Source organism: Haliotis rufescens, unplaced genomic scaffold (genome assembly GCF_023055435.1).
Source record: "Haliotis rufescens isolate VD_foot unplaced genomic scaffold, xgHalRufe1.0.p SCAF_502, whole genome shotgun sequence".
Classification (NCBI taxonomy): domain Eukaryota; kingdom Metazoa; phylum Mollusca; class Gastropoda; order Lepetellida; family Haliotidae; genus Haliotis; species Haliotis rufescens.
The window spans coordinates 1-14,594 of NW_025964227.1; the positions used below are offsets into that span (position 1 = coordinate 1).

A 14,594-nucleotide genomic window follows, 5' to 3' on the forward strand; every position below is an offset into this window, starting at 1 on the left:
AACGATCCAATAACATATACGCTGACGTAAAGTGAGCCCGTTCACACACTGTTACCACCTGGTCCTCTAATACGAAACGGGCGGTCGGGTAGCCTAGTGGTTAAAGCGTTGGCTCGTCACGCCGAAGACCCGGGTTCGATTCCCGACATGGGTACAATGTGTGAAGCCCATTTCTGGTGTCCCCCGCCGTGATATTGCTGGAATATTACTAAAAGGGGCGTAAAACCATACTCACTCACTCACTCACTCTATTACGAAACATTGTCAAAAGAACCTGCGACAGACAATCATTAGTTGCTAAATCTAGCTCCTCAAAGTAATTTGGGCATTTAATTAAAAGATGAATGCGAAATATCAAAGAAGTAGGAATATGTGACAGTCAAATTTATCAACTCGTGTTGATATATTTGATATCTCGACACTCGGGTGAGATTCTCTATTTATCATTCCGCCCGCCCCTCTTACTTCTTGAAACCCTGGACCAAATTACTGTTAAACAGAGAGAAAGAAATAGAATTTAGAAACATTTGGTGCAGAATTTGTGCCAGGATACTTCTTATGTCGTTATAATGACATACCGTATTCGACGTAATAAGCACCCCGCTCTCATAAGCGCCCACGGCGATATTTGCTAATAAATTGGCTAGTGAACAATCTCAATTAGCACTCCTTCCGATTGATCAATGTACACAAGACTTATTTATTCGTGTATAATATGCACTCGTGTGTTATATGTACCCTTAATTATGGGCATTTAAGTCCTGGAAAAATATATCTGTCGTATATAAACATTTCAGGCTGTCAGCATAAACCACGAAATCTGCGATCTTTTAACTCTGAATTTTTTCATCAAAATAATATTCTTATAAGAGCCCCCTATTTCTAATTTTGAGAGCGCCCTGGGCGCTTATTGCGTCGAATACGGTACACGCCTACATACTTACTTTAAAGCTAGCCTGTATTCACCAATAGCAATATCTGTATTGTTGTTCTTATCTTGGACGTTTCCAATGTTGTAGTGAATCTACAAACACGTTAATCAAAGTGTTAGGGGCTAGCTATTTCGTTTATTTGAAGACCTCATATCGTTCAAGTTTACTATAAGTCGAAATTTCAACACGAGCAGGAGAATTGAGAGCTTAACTGTTACCGATGCCAACTTTTATAGATCAGTGTACTATATTATGCACAAACGGGGCCATGCATGTTATAAAAAAACCTTGCTGCTGTAGGAGTGATTCACGTTACAAAATAAAATGTGACCGACTTCAAAACAAAGTATATGACGTCGGTTTGGAAGACCAAAGAATTATTTATTATTTTCCTGAAGTTACTCAGGAAATCGCGACTTGTTTTATAACAGGCTGTTGGTATAGTATCTACCTTAGCATTCAGGGGGCACACGTTGGCTCCAGATGTGAATAACGCCACTTCTCCCCTGAAATCCTTGCTCCTCTGAAAGAATACGTTCATTTATCCCACCTTCAGTTTAATTTATTCAACCATTGGTCAATCAATATGGTGTTCACATATGGAGCTAGCAGGATCAATGATGTGCAGATGTTTGATATTGAACCGCCTCCGTGGTCTAGTGGATAGAACTTCAGGAGAGCGTGAGGCCGGGGGTTCTACTTTTTTACATTGAGTGAGTGAGTGAGTTTGGTTTAACGCCGCTTTTAACAGTATTCCAGTCATATCGCGGCGTGTCAGCTTAATGTGGGAGGAAAGCCCGAAGTGATGCAGGTCTCAGACGTTTACCACTTCGGTGAAACCCACGAGCACGGGTATGGTGCTGACAAACCTAGAAACATAATCGGGGCGAACCGGGATTCGAACCCACAATCATAGGTTTCTGGCGTGCCCAAGGGACGCAACTCTGCACAGCGAATCGCGGCGCCTTAGACGACTGGGCCACCCGTACCCCTTTTTACATTGAACTGATATTTAAAGCATACAACTGTACTTCATTATCTATCAACTATGTGTTAAAAGACTCACCTCCATCGATCGTAGAAGAAACAGCAGTATGATGACTATAAACCCGACTGACACACACTGTAACACAGAAATACATTATGATAACTTGTTATACTCAAATTGAATCTAAACTATTTTGTTTCAAGTCGATAGCTTCTCCCGGGAAATTCAAACTACTGAAACAGAGTGAACTGAATTGTGTTTATCTTTAGTACTATTCATTATCATTTAATGAGTAAAATCATTTCTAACTACAATGCTGTGTTGATAATAGATCTTTACCATATGCATGGGGAATACAGCCCAGACAGAAAGTATACCACCTCAGAATCGAACCATTGTTTATTTGTGTAACATACCGGTCAATGAAACCGATGCACCATGTTACAATACAATGAGTAGCGTGAAATGTGTTTAACAATCGATATATAGGTTACACGGAAGCACAACTCCCTTTTTCCAGACACCTTACATATTAACTGCACACCAAGTTACCTCCCTTTTCAAAATACTAGATCCGCCTCTGACTACCCCCATCATATGGTTATCGACGTTGGAATTGGACAGTAGGCAAATCAATGCCTGGCTGGTGAATTCCTGGTGTTATGTAATTAACATTCCTGCGTCATTTTGATTTACTATTAATAGCAGCATTACGGAGAATTATCTTGAAACAGACAATTATCCGCCAAAGCGTAACCTTCATTGATTGGGATATTACGTGTCATGCAGCACGATGAAGGGGAACAAAAAGTACATCCCGCCTAATTCGAAAAGACAACATCACCCCAACAAATGTTATCTCAAATGTGACCATTTTTCCTGTGTCTGGCCTCAGGTAAACATATACCAATTCTGACGAAGGGACATGTTTCTCATTGGCTTACTGTAAAACACCGTTCTCTTTTATCTACTTGTGGAATATGTCTCTCGAAGTTTTTGTTGTTTAACGCCGCACTCATCATAATTCCAGGTATATGGCATTGGTCTGTAAATAATCATGTGTAGACCAGGCAATCCAGTGATTTACACCTTTAACATCCATCTAAGCAACTGGTCACTTAATCTGACCACCCAATCCCGTTAGTCGCCTCTTACGACAAGCATAGTCGCCTTTTACGGCAATCACAGGTTGATGAAGACCTATTCTACCCCGAATCTTCCAGGGTCGGAAATAATGTTGGAAAGGGATGCTTCGACCCATGGCAGGATGTTCAGGCTAAGATGAGGTTAGGTGAAATGGGATTTAACGTCGCGTCCAAGATTATTACACTTATATAGTGACATGCATGCACGTGTGTGTGTGGCTGCTGGTACTTGTCCAGACATTTTTACAGTGGTTACAACAAGCATGGGTTGCTGACGACCAATTCTAACCAGGAATCGTGGCGGGACGTCTCAAGAAGTACGTATGATTAACAGTAGAATGACCCATGTGGTCATCGACTGTTGTGTTGGCTTGTCAGTGTAGGTGACGTTACCATTATCTTTTTAGTTCGACTTATCAAGGCACTTTGGGACCTTACCTTCTTGGTTGTGGGATACAGTTGATGGCAGATCTGCCTTGCCCCGAGCACCACCAACATACAGAAGCCAGCACAGGACAGGTACAGGTTCCTCTCTGCGATCACGAAGCCCACACGGAAAAACAGGTTGCTGGCGGGCAGGAAGGGAATACCCAACACTGCCAGAGAGGTTATCAGGATCCTGCAGATAGAAATCACATCTAAATGTAGGGGACTTCCTGGGGTATTTGTTACAGTATACAAGTAATTCGGCTCTCGTCCCACAACGCAATCGTAACTTTGACTATTGTCCTATAAATTAACATAGAGTTACTTTGTAACGCTTCGACTGTAACCCATATGCGGCGTAGCACTGAGATCAGTTTGTGGTGAAACATTACATAAATGCTGTCATGGTTTATTTAAGGACCTAACATCCATTTTTAGATCTCTAAAACAATCCAGTTCGTCCTGCTGTGTTTGATGTAATGATGTTATTGTGTAATGATATTCGGAATTGTACACTTCAAGAATTGCAAGTGTCATAAAAGCCCTTCAAGCCAATCTGTGACACACTAGGAGGCCACTTTCAGTGCCTTTTCACATCACTTAAGAAACATTTGGCAAAGGTCTTGCTCTTATTAGAAATCTTACAAATGTCTTGAAAATGCTTCTTCGTCATTGTCCATTATACCACTGGACTTTAAAAGTCGTTATAAGACCTGAACTTTGTGTTTACCAGCTTACTTAGAGAAAATACTACCTGTCAATTGTATAGACTATGTAAATGACAGTGTTTCAATTTGGAAGAACTTTTTGTATGTTGAAATCATCTATATCAAATCATATATATACCTTCGATCTCTATTGAGTTCACCATGGAAACAATGACAGAACAAAACACCAAACCCAGCCCAGAGAGCTATGTCTGCCAGTATTCTGGGATCAGCCAATGAGGTGATGACAGGTATACAGCCCATCGACCAATCACAACATAGCCACCATGGATTCAACAGCAGCCAAACGTTGATGGCATAGATGTAATTGTAGTTCAAAATCTGCAACATAAATATATATCAGGCAAAGAAATAACACATGGTATTCAACTTTGAATCCTTTTTTCCACAAGGGACAGTTTCAAGGTGATTTATCCAAGATCAGTCCTTCATTTATGTGTTATATAGTTTCGAATATTTTGAACTTAGTGATCCATTTTAGTGTCTCGGCAAATAACAATAACTAATAAGGTTAGAAATGTGAAGCAACGAGGCACCATATAGATATGATCTATGTATCATTAAACATGAACATGGTAACCGTTTGGAACAGATCAATATTAGTTGAAAATATTATTCACTATTTGAACATCTCCACCAATGCCCCTATTGGAGAGACTCACAGTTGTGTTTATTGGTTTCAGTGACATATTGAAAGTCATGGTGAATGACAGTTATCGCATGTCCCTAGACTATGTTGATAATTTACTTTATCGATGTTAATTGCATTTAAAAGAGTATATGTGTGCACTTTTAAAATCAAATTCGAATTTTCTTCATCAATCTGCTGGTTTGTAGTACAGTACTTACTTTCGATATAGCGCCATTTACAAACGAATGTGGATTGTCTTCTTCAATCTTCTGGTTTGTAGTACAGTACTTACTTTCGATATAGTGCCATTTACAAACGAATGTGGATTGTCTTCTTCAATCTGTTGGTTTGTAGTACAGTACTTACTTTCGATATAGCGCCATTTACAAACGAATGTGGATTGTCTTCTTCAATCTGTTCGTTTGTAGTACAGTACTTACTTTCGATATAGTGCCATTTACAAACGAATGAGGATTGTCTTCTTCAATCTGCTGGTTTGTAGTACAGTACTTACTTTCGATATAGCGCCATTTACAAATGAATGTGGATTATCTTCTTCAATCTGCTGGTTTGTAGTACAGTACTTACTTTCGATATAGTGCCATTTACAAACGAATGTGGAGTATCTTCTTCAATCTGCTGGTTTGTAGTACAGTACTTACTTTCGATATCGTGCCATTTACAAACGAATGTGGATTATCTTCTTCAATCTGCTGGTTTGTAGTACAGTACTTACTTTCGATATAGTGCCATTTACAAACGAATGTGGATTGTCTTCTTCAATCTGTTGGTTTGTAGTACAGTACTTACTTTCGATATAGTGCCATTTACAAACGAATGTGGATTTTCTTCTTCAATCTGTTCGTTTGTAGTACAGTACTTACTTTCGATATAGCGCCATTTACAAACGAATGTGGATTATCTTCTTCAATCTGCTGGTTTGTAGTACAGTACTTACTTTCGATATAGCGCCATTTACAAACGAATGTGGATTATCTTCTTCAATCTGCTGGTTTGTAGTACAGTACTTACTTTCGATATAGTGCCATTTACAAACGAATGTGGATTTTCTTCTTCAATCTGTTCGTTTGTAGTACAGTACTTACTTTCGATATAGTGCCATTTACAAACGAATGTGGATTTTCTTCTTCAATCTGTTCGTTTGTAGTACAGTACTTACTTTCGATATAGTGCCATTTACAAACGAATGAGGATTATCTTCTTCAATCTGCTGGTTTGTAGTACAGTACTTACTTTCGATATAGTGCCATTTACAAACGAATGAGGATTGTCTTCTTCAATCTGCTGGTTTGTAGTACAGTACTTACTTTCGATATAGTGCCATTTACAAACGAATGTGGATTATCTTCTTCAATCTGCTGGTTTGTAGTACAGTACTTACTTTCGATATAGTGCCATTTACAAACGAATGTGGATTTTCTTCTTCAATCTGTTCGTTTGTAGTACAGTACTTACTTTCGATATAGTGCCATTTACAAACGAATGTGGATTTTCTTCTTCAATCTGTTCGTTTGTAGTACAGTACTTACTTTCGATATAGTGCCATTTACAAACGAATGAGGATTATCTTCTTCAATCTGCTGGTTTGTAGTACAGTACTTACTTTCGATATAGTGCCATTTACAAACGAATGAGGATTGTCTTCTTCAATCTGCTGGTTTGTAGTACAGTACTTACTTTCGATATAGTGCCATTTACAAACGAATGTGGATTGTCTTCCAAAGTGAATTTTGGTGTTTCAAATCCATTGATTCTAAGTCGAGTGAAGAGGAGTGACACGCCAGTCAGGAACAGGATGAGGTGACGCACGAGGAGACCCTTGATCCAGAGATTCATTTCCTGCTGTAGCAAACATCGTAACAACCGTATTCAAAGCAGATTTGATAATGTATAAAGTGCCACTAAACTGAGTGAATTCTTAACATTAATTTGAACAATATATCAACTGTAAAATATTGTGTCAAAATAAAACAAAATAAAATACAGTAAAATACCAATTAACATCATTGTTTTGTTGAAACCCACGGGTATGGTGCGCTGCTGATAACTAATGATTGTAATGTGAGCAAATCTGGGATTCGAAGCCAAGACCTACAGATCACAATACCAGAACACATTAGGAAGGGAATGTTGCTGTATAAAACAAGCAGATCACCCTGCCAGTACAGAGTAGATCATTCTTTTCAACACATTAGTTATATTTCCTTTCATCACTGAATAAATTCTGGAAAATGTTTCATATTGAACTTAGACAATCACATTGCTGACAAAACAAATAACTAAACTATCATGGGCATCTGTATGTCCTGTATGTCCTTGCGAAAAGATTTCAACATAGAAGTACGAAGTAATCCTTTGTTGGACCTTTATCGCACTCCTTCTCCATTCCTTACCTTATCTTTGACACGGTGTTTCCTATTTGACAGCCATTGCACGGGATGGACTCGACACACCATGATGATGTCATAAACACTACATATACCCTGTGAACACAAGACAAAATGATAACCAATTGGTGTAACTGAGTTAAACGTTGACGGATCTCCTCTCTGAATTAAACTGTTCTATTTAATTTACTATTCATTACGAAATGAATTTCAGAATTTCAGTTGGGCAGGATTTTATTATTTTAAGGTAGACACAACGCACAGACACATACTGGCCAGGATAGACACCAGGGGGAAGGACTCGGGACGGTAACTGACCAGGGATGAAACACTGAATACACTTACTATGACAGTGATGCCCTGCTCCTTACAGAAGGTGGACACGACACACAGGCACATACTGGCCAGTAGAGACACCAGGGAGAAGGACGCGGGACGGTAACTGACCAGGGATGTAGCTGAATTCAGAGAATGACATTTCGTTCAATAAAGTATGTTGAGGTTCTGCTGAAGACATCCTGTTTTTATAAGCCAGTAGAATTATGGTAGAATTGACGGTAAAATCGAAACCATATGACACAACATGAGAGTTATACTTTCTTAACACATCAGCTATACATGTACATTCCCAACACATCAGCAGTTCATTCCTAACACATCAGCTTTACAATCACAACACATCAGCTTTACAATCACAACACATCAGCTTTACAATCACAACACATCAGCTTTACAATCACAACACATCAGCTGTACAATCACAGCACATCAGCTGTACAATCACAACACATCAGCTTTACAATCACAACACATCAGCTTTACAATCACAACACATCAGCTTTACAATCACAACACATCAGCTTTACAATCACAACACATCAGCTGTACAATCACAACACATCAGCTGTACAATCACAACACATCAGCTTTACAATCACAACACATCAGCTTTACAATCACAACACATCAGCTGTACAATCACAACACATCAGCTTTACAATCACAACACATCAGCTTTACAATCACAACACATCAGCTGTACAATCACAACACATCAGCTTTACAATCACAACACATCAGCTTTACAATCACAACACATCAGCTTTACAATCACAACACATCAGCTGTACAATCACAACACATCAGCTGTACAATCACAACACATCAGCTTTACAATCACAACACATCAGCTTTACAATCACAACACATCAGCTTTACAATCACAACACATCAGCTGTACAATCACAACACATCAGCTTTACAATCACAACACATCAGCTTTACAATCACAACACATCAGCTTTACAATCACAACACATCAGCTGTACAATCACAACACATCAGCTGTACAATCACAACACATCAGCTTTACAATCACAACACATCAGCTGTACAATCACAACACATCAGCTTTACAATCACAACACATCAGCTGTACAATCACAACACATCAGCTTTACAATCACAACACATCAGCTGTACAATCACAACACATCAGCTTTACAATCACAACACATCAGCTGTACAATCACAACACATCAGCTTTACAATCACAACACATCAGCTTTACAATCACAACACATCAGCTTTACAATCACAACACATCAGCTTTACAATCACAACACATCAGCTTTACAATCACAACACATCAGCTGTACAATCACAGCACATCAGCTTTACAATCACAACACATCAGCTTTACAATCACAACACATCAGCTTTACAATCACAACACATCAGCTTTACAATCACAACACATCAGCTTTACAATCACAACACATCAGCTGTACAATCACAACACATCAGCTGTACAATCACAACACATCAGCTTTACAATCACAACACATCAGCTTTACAATCACAACACATCAGCTGTACAATCACAACACATCAGCTTTACAATCACAACACATCAGCTTTACAATCACAACACATCAGCTTTACAATCACAACACATCAGCTTTACAATCACAACACATCAGCTGTACAATCACAACACATCAGCTGTACAATCACAACACATCAGCTTTACAATCACAACACATCAGCTGTACAATCACAACACATCAGCTTTACAATCACAACACATCAGCTGTACAATCACAACACATCAGCTTTACAATCACAACACATCAGCTGTACAATCACAACACATCAGCTTTACAATCACAACACATCAGCTGTACAATCACAACACATCAGCTTTACAATCACAACACATCAGCTTTACAATCACAACACATCAGCTTTACAATCACAACACATCAGCTGTACAATCACAACACATCAGCTTTACAATCACAACACATCAGCTGTACAATCACAACACATCAGCTTTACAATCACAACACATCAGCTTTACAATCACAACACATCAGCTGTACAATCACAACACATCAGCTTTACAATCACAACACATCAGCTTTACAATCACAACACATCAGCTTTACAATCACAACACATCAGCTTTACAATCACAACACATCAGCTGTACAATCACAACACATCAGCTTTACAATCACAACACATCAGCTTTACAATCACAACACATTAGCTTTACAATCACAACACATCAGCTTTACAATCACAACACATCAGCTGTACAATCACAACACATCAGCTTTACAATCACAACACATCAGCTTTACAATCACAACACATCAGCTGTACAATCACAATACATTAGTTGCACAATCACAACACATCAGCTGCACAATCACAACACATTAGTTGCACAATCACAACACATCAGCTGCCCAATCACAACACATTGGTTGCACAATCACAACACATCAGCTGCACAATCACAACACATTAGTTGCCCAATCACAACACATCAGCTGCCCAATCACAACACATTGGTTGCACAATCACAACACATCAGCTGCACAATCACAACACATTAGTTGCACAATCACAACACATCGGCTGCACAATCACAGCACATCAGCTGCACAATCACAAGACTTACGTGAGAGGCAGGCCCTGGCGTACAGCAGGAATGAAAGGAGGAAGGTCAAGGCACACAGCAGATCAGCCCGACCCACGACCCCTGCTACCTGGAACAAGTGGGTATTAAGGGAGCAAATAATATATTGACACTGTATATGATTACAGCTTTATTTGTAATATCTGTATGTCTTCAATTGTATGACTGCAAAGTATTTGCCATTTCTCACACTGGCAATATAAAGCAAAAGGTGAAAAAACTCCAATTTTTTTTTTCAGAATTGAAACAAAGACAGTCATGTGTTATCATCTTTAGTGTTCCTGTAGCTATCGTGATAACACAATGATAACCAGGTCTCAAACAAGACACCTGTTGAAGTAGTTTATGCATATATTAAGTTAACATCAAATCATTTGTTTTACATGTTAGTTCTTAATGAAGCTGCACAATCACAATATTAGTTCTTAACGAAGAGGTTTGAAATAATATAATCGTAAATGAACGTTCTTTTGCGAACCGCAGCTTGGAAGCTTTTTCAGTTACTTAATAAATAAACTGACGCTCATACATATGTGAACTATGTGAATGAACTATGCTTGGCCCAGCTTTGAAGCGTTTCTACCGCTAACTAGAACATTAGAAGCAGTTTGAACCCACACTTTCAGTGTGAATGGGATGCACAGCAAACAACACAGCACACAGGAGAGAAGCTCGGGGCGAGGCAAACACCGGCCTGGCAGATTCCTGGTCCACCTGGTAACCAGACATGAGGACAGAGAATACTGCCAGGAAGATGACCGACACCAAGCCGTGCAGGACGATGTTGACAACGTGGAAGCCCCGAGGATGAAGGCCACCTGCCCAGGCATAGTTCCACCTGGAATTAAGAATAATTTTAATTTTAAAGTCCACAGATGAGCTGTATAATTTACTCTATCCAATGTTAAGTCTATTTCATTCCCCATAAAGCAACACTAAATTTTTATATATTGTAGTATATGTCACTGACACTATGATAACCAAAAGAGTGAATGTTTGTGTATGTGAGTGAAGGAGGGAGGGAGGAGGGAGGGAGGAGGGAGGGAGGAGGGAGGGAGGAGGGAGGGAGGAGGAGGATAGAAGGAGGAAGCGAGGGAGCGAGTAATGGTCAAACCGGTTTTATATAGCTACCCCACTGAGATACCATGGATACCACACTCAGACCAAGTATACCGACTCCGAACGTCAAGAACGGTAACAAGTACCATCTTTTGGCATGACGGGGCCAGGGGATCTTACCACCGATCTTCCGCTCTATTTACTAGACTAGAGTTAGTGTTTCCAGATACAGGGATAAATAAACAGTTTTAGTTATAGTGAGTGAGTGAGTTGGGTTTAACGCCGCTTTTAACACTATTCCAGTTATATCACGGCGTGTCAGCTTAATGTGGGAGGAAAGCCCGAAGTGATGCAGGTCTCAGACGTTTACCACTTCGGTGAAACCCACGAGCACGGGTATGGTGCTGACAAACCTAGAAACATAATCGGGGCGAACCGGGATTCGAACCCACAATCATAGGTTTCTGGCGTGCCCAAGGGACGCAACTCTGCACAGCGAATCGCGGCGCCTTAGACGACTGGGCCACCCGTGCCCCCGTTTTAGTTATATGTGCGCTGATCCTTATATCAATGTGAGGGTACTCGAAGGAAGGATATTTTACGCCCCAGTGAGAAATATTCCAGCTGTATCATAGCGCCCATGGCTCACCTGTACGTCATCACCGTGAGGGGTCTGTAGGACTTGTGACTTCTGTTGTCCAACTTATTTCCCCAAAAGTCATGAGCGAAAATGGTTGAGAGCGGGGCCTCGGGGAGCAAGTCTTTGTTTGTAGTAATGGCCGACAGATCATCAAAAATAAACGCTCCGTCATGACTGTTCGCGAAGCACAGTACCGCCAGACAGAAGACGAGGACAGATGCCACAGAGAAGCTGAGTTTGGGTACAGGCAGCGCGTAATCCCATTCTTGTTGCTGGTAGCTGCTTACATGGCCATCGGTCTTGGGGAATCTGGAGGTCGATGTACTTGTGGCCATCATCACACGTTTATTATTCTGTTGATCAAATTACAAAGTTTGTGTAAGTAAATCTATATAATCATCATATAGCAATTAAAAGATACAAAGTACGATAACTTGGTAGAACTATATGCATTGAGAAACCTGTGTTGCAGCTCCAATGTTAAGCCCATTTCATTCCCCATAAAGCAACAATAAATTTATTATTAGTCTTTCATTACACAATTTTAATCCTGAGACAAGAGTTCTTTTTTATATTTTATTTTTTCTTAGAAATTAACTAATTATCTGTTTACATTGTCTGTCGCCTGATGCGATACACACGAATCGTGAATGTTTTGTAGGACTACGTATATGGTGTAGTCCATCATATAGAGAAAGAAAGGATCAGGTGTACGTACATACAGCGATTTTCTTTAGCCCCCTCTACCTCTGGACCATACAAGTATACAAAGCGTGGTTTTTAGTTCTCGGGAGGATGGGGCTGAAAATTTGATAATTTATGAATGGCCTAATGTGAGTACACAGCATAGATTCATTCAACAGATATTTGACGCCATGGCGATAGACCACGTCTGTAGCTAGCTTATCACCCAACTGCACCTACTCGTCCATTGACTATGCACCGTTTCGAAATGCGGAGCGATTCATATGTTGATGGTTAATGGTGTATACGAGGCCTCAAGTCTTATTATCTGATGTATTTTCAATTTAGAAGTTTCAAATGAACATTCGATATCTATGAATCTCATTTGGAAAAGCGCTTTGAAATTATCCCATTTCGAGATTCATTAAAAGAACACACTTGATTTATCTGCATTCTACATGGCAATATAAATGTGAACCATTTTGGTGACAGGGGAAGTATTGTGTGATCTGAAATTGGTTGAGCCGAATATGTTTGAGAAGAGTTTAGGACAAGACGAATAGCGACTCGTGCCCCTGTCATGGCCATTTTTGCGACCGGGTTCCGTTTTAGCGCAAACGGGCATACCTAAGACAATTGTCAATTCTCTGCGAAATGGTTCACATTTATTTCCCCATGTTTTACATATATTTCAGATGCAATTTAAACCACATCGGGACGTGTGGAATTATACAGTATGATTGAACACATTTAACTGTATCTTGGGCATCTTTTTGGATGCAAGACATACGTAAAATCAAAACATATTTCTGAGGGATTCTTTGACGAAGAATTTGAAATCATACGCGCAGTCTGATTGGTTTGTCGTATTTTCGCACATAACATTCATCGATAGGGGGACGAGTCTTCTTTCAGGTTACGGAAAGAGGCGAGTGGTGACGAATGCCGCGTGTATATGTCATATTGCACATATTCAAAACACAAGCTCCTCCTCCGCAGCAGCAATTCAGCCCTTTGTGGAGATTTTAATATTAATTAAACGGACCAACTTAGAGAAAAAGAAACGGTCATTGAGACGTTGTATACTAACGGTAGTATATTACGCATCACTATTGTGACGTCATAATGTTCAAGTGATGAATGTCCATGTGGTGATTATATAGTGACAGTATGAAAGAGACTAGCGTCAAATGACAACCACCATCTATGTAACAATGTTTTACAATATACTCTTACAGTGATTATTCTTCGGATTTTCTTTCTCAATATACAAGCAAATTAGACTATATAAAAACATAATGAGGCCGATCCGTGATTTGCCCCTATGATTACAGATTATTGGCACATACACGTCCGGTAGAATATCGAATTGCTAGCAAAATACATAGATGTGGGGGCACGGATGGCCCAGTCGTCTAAGGCGCCGCGATTCGCTGTGCAGAGTTGCGTCCCTTGGGCACGCCAGAAACCTATGATTGTGGGTTCGAATCCCGGTTCTCCCCAATTATGTTCCTAGGTTTGTGGGTTTCCCCAAAGTGGTAAACGTCTGAGACCTGCATCACTTCGGGCTTTCCTCCCACATTAAGCTGACACGCCGTGATATAACTGGAATACAGTTAAAAGCGGCGTTAAACCCAACTCACTCACATATTGATTTAATATCAAGTGTTTGAGAGTTTCACATAAAGGTTGCATTTTTACCATAATGATTTTAGACACTGTGACATTTACTTACCTAGTCATGTGCCATGCCTCGACGTAAACACACGATACACGGGGAAATAACAGCTTGTTGACAACAACGTCGCTTGTCTTTGTACAGAAGGCTGTTTTTCCAACTCACATGTGTTGAGGAAATACTGGCTGACTCCAAAAGACCATGTCGATATAGGACTAAACAAATTCCCTTCCCAATGACATCCTTGCTGCTGACTTGATACTCACTGATCCTCAAACAGGTCACA

At 39.9% G+C, this 14,594-nt stretch overlaps 1 protein-coding gene across 1 annotated transcript; it reads right to left on the reverse strand.

Annotated features, from left to right (window-relative positions):
* Window positions 1-944: 944 nt before the first annotated feature.
* LOC125374064 (protein O-mannosyl-transferase TMTC4-like) lies at window positions 945-14,594 on the reverse strand (the record flags this gene model as incomplete). Its single annotated transcript, XM_048384812.1, has 12 exons — window positions 14,366-14,594; window positions 11,956-12,299; window positions 10,866-11,085; window positions 10,230-10,317; window positions 7,604-7,716; window positions 7,265-7,354; window positions 6,549-6,713; window positions 4,338-4,540; window positions 3,504-3,684; window positions 1,999-2,055; window positions 1,384-1,455; window positions 945-1,024 (listed from the first exon to the last, which is right to left on the reverse strand). Coding segments are annotated over exons 2-12 (1,598 nt in total), but the record flags the coding sequence as incomplete, so codon positions are not given.